Here is a 3,920-nt window from a genome sequence, read left to right as displayed (position 1 = left end):
ACAGTCGTCCAGTCCTCAGAAGCTCTCAGATCCTAGAATCCTGAAGGAACATTTTCAGAAGAATTACAGCCAGCTTTTCTGGGGCCTCCCCTCTCTGCACAGCGAATCTCTGGTGGCTAACGCCTGGGTGTCTGAGAGATCTTATACTTTACAGTCTCCTCCTTTCTTGTTCAATGGCATTCCCAATGTCCGCCCAGTTCAAACAGAAACTATAATATCTCCACTGCTTTTCCAGGCCCAGCACCTGTCCCATCTGAGGCCTGAGTCCCAACCCTTTATTTCACCCACACCCCAATTCCAGCTGTCACCTATGGCTCAGGCGCAGGCTCAGGCCCGTCTTCAATCCTCTTTCCCAGTCCAATCTCCTGCTTTTGCATCCTCGATTAATAACTCTGGAGTAGCTTGCCCTGCGTCGCAGAATAAGGCGCAAGCTCTCACCTTACCTGAAATGCAGTGCCCTGAATGGTCTTCTAAACAACTAGAAGGTGGGTTGGCTTTACCCTCTAGGGCCCAAAAACCTCAGGACGTCTGTAGCATCTCCACTCCTAACCTTCCCCAGGACAGCTTGACAGCAATTGTTCCTGAGAGCTTTCCAGTCAGTCCTGAACTCCGGAGGCAACTGGAGCAACACATTCAAAAGTGGCTCATTCAACACCAGAGCAACCTGGGAACGACCCAAGAGTCTCCGGATCTGATGCAGCCTCAGGAGAAATTGCCAGGGACAAGTCAGGCCAGGGGCAAACTCAGACCCTTGCAGTCCTCCATGTCCACGGGCGAAAGCAGCAAGGACATACAGAAGGTGACATTCCAGCTAGAGAGGAATCCGTGCACACCTCTGGGGCAAATTCTGGGGCAGACCCCGCAAAATCTAGCCAGGTGCATGGAAAGCTTCCCAGGGAACGTTCTGGGGGCAGCCTCTGAGGAGTTGGAAAGAGACTTGAAGATGTCCTTGAGGAAAGACTCGGAAAGTGATTTATTAAGACGCACAGAGAGAAATTGTATAAAAAACATCCTGAAAGCCCATGTGGGCATGAAGTTAGGCCAGATCAATGAGGGGTTGATCCCCATTTGTGTGCGTCGATCCTGGCTTGCTGTCAACCAGGGTTTTTCTATGTCCAACACCCACATGAATACCAGCAATCTAGCACCCCTGAAAAGTGGGAGAGCCAGTGTGAACACATCCCAGGAGCTTTCCTTCCTCCATCCGTGCACTCAGCAGGTGCTGGGACACCATATTGTGAGGTTTTGGGCCAAACACAAGTGGAGCCTACCCCTCAGGGTCCTCAAGCCCATTAAGCTCTTTAAGCTGGAAAAAGTTTCATCCTTATCCCTGACACAGCTTGCTGGTCCCTCCTCAGCCACCTATGAATCTAAGTCTAGCTCAAAAGTTGAGAAAGCCGTATTCCTAAGAGAGTCACCACCCGCAGATCTGAGAAAGCAGGTGCTGACCAAAGCATCTGTTCAGACGCCAGACAGTCTTCTGGTGTCTTCACCTACATTTACACAGTTCCAGACGGCCCCACAAGGGATCCCATCTTGGAATCCCCATGGGCCCTTGAAGCCTCCTCCAGCTGGACAGGAGGGCAGGTGGCCTTCTAAGCCCCTCACATGCAGCCTCACAGGCAGCACCCAGCAGAGCGGGAGCGTAGGAGCCCAATCTTCAAGGACTGGAGAGACCATGGAGGCAGCGCCACAACCCAGAGTCCCCTTGGGAACCTTTCTGCCGGCAAACCTCCAAGCCACACGTAAGGATGTGAGTGGTTTAGAGGCTCCAGGGACCAGTAAAGGCTCTCAGCGCCCTAGAATGTCTGTCTCCCATGATCCAGAAGAGCTCTATCTTATGGGAGAGGTTGTTAGTGAATTTGAGCCCAGAATGGCCACCAAGTCAGAGACCCAGCCTCAAGTTTGTGGCGCCATTGTGCTCCTTCCAGATGGTTTTACTGACATTCCCCTTGCTACAGAGAGTTTGGCTTCTCAAGTACCCCACGGCTGTCTCCAGAGCATGCCTACCGGGAACATGCGGGCTTCCCAGGAGCTACGTGACCTTATGGCAGCCAGAAGGAGCAACCTGGGGCACAAGGAGCCCAAGAACCCGAAATGTCAAGGCTTATGCAAGAGCCAGAACCAGATGTTTACCCCTACTCACAAGAGTGAGAACCCAACGAAGCCCAACTTAGAAAAACATGAAGAGAGACTTGAAGAACTGAGGACTCCCCAGCGTACCCCAGTCACGAAAACAGAAGAAACCCGACAGGATGAAGGCCTCCAGCTGTTGCCGTCCAAGAAACAGCCTCCTTCAATAAGCAACTTCGGAAAAAACATCAAACAATTTTTTCAGCGAGTCTTTTCAGTGAAAAAAAGCAAGCCAGCACCAGTCACTGCCAAGAGCCAGAAAATAGTGAAAAACAAATCACATGCGTACAGCAGCTGTGCTGAAGCTGAGGGGCTCATGGCAGCAGTTGGACAGATGCTGGAGGAAAAAATGACACTTTGCCGTGAGCATCATGCCTCAAAGGACAATCAGCACAAACAGGAGTTCCAAGCCCCAGTCTGTGGGTTGCCCTGCAACCACAGGCACGTCTTCCACCCGGAACACAGCAGAATGCTGGGCTATGCAGCCAGCAGTCAACAAGCCACTCTCAAGAGCCAGAGTTACCCCAACAGAGAGAGGCACATCAGAGATCAACAGCCCTTGAAAAGCGTCCGGTGCAACAATGAGCAATGGGGCCGGCGACATCCCCAACCCTTGCTCCCCAAGAACCCTGTCTCCCCAGTCAGTGCCCCTCAGGGCAGGCTGAAGACACCCGGTGCCTTCAGCCACCGTCCCCACTGTCCAAAGCACTGTCTTCTTTGGGAAGGTATCTAATCTGGTCAATCACAAATTCTTTTTTCAGCATTCCCTAGAGAAAAACAAGTCCCCAAGAAAAGAAATCACTCTATGTAAAGAAATAATATTTCTCTCATGTTCTTATACCCAGAACATTTAATGTTCCATAATAAATAAATATCACGCTTTTTTTCCCCCATAAAAGGGTAATGGCTTTTATTTGTGTCGTGCTTGGTGTGGGCTTGTTTTCTATAAGTGACAGGATGTGGAGGGATTCTGAGAGTGGTGTTGTGAGTCCACCTTCATCCTGAGTTCCTTCACTGAAACTTACGTTTCCAAAACACTGTCTTTACACAAACAACAAAAAATTCTAAAAACAAGATAAGAAAACCTACGAAGATCCCACTCAGAGACATGGTTCAACCCATCTTCCTACTACTTACTCTCTACCTCAAACTTTATGCAGCTGTAGGAAGAAAGTGTGCAGAGACGTCATAGGACTGAATACCTCCATGCAGGCTCCAGGAACTGCCACAGTCAAGTAGCTTCATGTGTCACAAAATAGTGGAAGCTCAGGTGGGAGAGTGTGGGCCCCGAGTTCAGAAGCCAGGGAAGTCTTGACCCTGGATATCCTGGTGGAGAGCAGATAATGCCTGCCCTTGGGAAGCCCCTTCTCTCCCTCGCAAAGGCTGGGATGGAGATAGGCCCTCTTAGCTCAGCCTGCATACAAAGCACAGAGTCCCCATCCCGCTGCCTCTCCCTTTCTTGCACTCTGGAGTGGTGGTGGGCACAGACCTTCCAGCACTGTGGATGTAAAGGTGGGGGGCGGGGGGAGCCTTCACGGAGGCTGCTGAGGACCGTGAGCTCCCCTACCCAAAATGAGTGAATGACCCTGCTCCTGGGTCACCTGCCCTTGTCTGTCTCACCTATGTGCGTCTCAGCTTCAGAGAAGTAGTTCCGGGTGAATGGGGCAGGGCATGCCTGTGTGTGCAGAGGCTTCCGATGGTGGGGCTCTGTAGAACCACAGCGGGATGCAGACAAAGAAGTGAAAAGGGGCAAAGTGGTGTGAGGGCTCCATAAGCGGTGGCATGAC

At 51.3% G+C, this 3,920-nt stretch overlaps 1 protein-coding gene across 1 annotated transcript; it reads left to right on the top strand.

Annotated features, from left to right (window-relative positions):
• The first annotated feature begins 6 nt into the window (after positions 1-6).
• Positions 7-3,003, top strand: LOC116548012 (spermatogenesis-associated protein 31A7-like). The gene is made up of 2 exons (XM_032273711.1): positions 7-615; positions 661-3,003. The coding sequence occupies exons 1-2, from the start codon at positions 311-313 to the stop codon at positions 2,864-2,866; spliced, it is 2,511 nt and encodes an 836-aa protein (XP_032129602.1). The 5' UTR covers positions 7-310; the 3' UTR covers positions 2,867-3,003.
• The last annotated feature ends 917 nt before the right edge of the window (positions 3,004-3,920 follow it).

Source organism: Sapajus apella, unplaced genomic scaffold (assembly GCF_009761245.1).
Source record: "Sapajus apella isolate SASKATOON/1434 unplaced genomic scaffold, GSC_monkey_1.0 scaffold6255, whole genome shotgun sequence".
Classification (NCBI taxonomy): Eukaryota; Metazoa; Chordata; class Mammalia; order Primates; family Cebidae; genus Sapajus; species Sapajus apella.
This window is presented reverse-complemented; position numbering and strand designations above follow the sequence as displayed.

Bases quoted from the DNA above. Each gene is read 5' to 3' on its own strand.
- LOC116548012 (XM_032273711.1), top strand. From the start codon at position 311: ATGGCTCAGGCGCAGGCTCAGGCCCGTCTTCAATCCTCTTTCCCAGTC. The intron at 616-660 runs GCAACTGGAGCA...TCAACACCAGAG, and splicing joins GTCAGTCCTGAACTCCGGAG to CAACCTGGGAACGACCCAAG.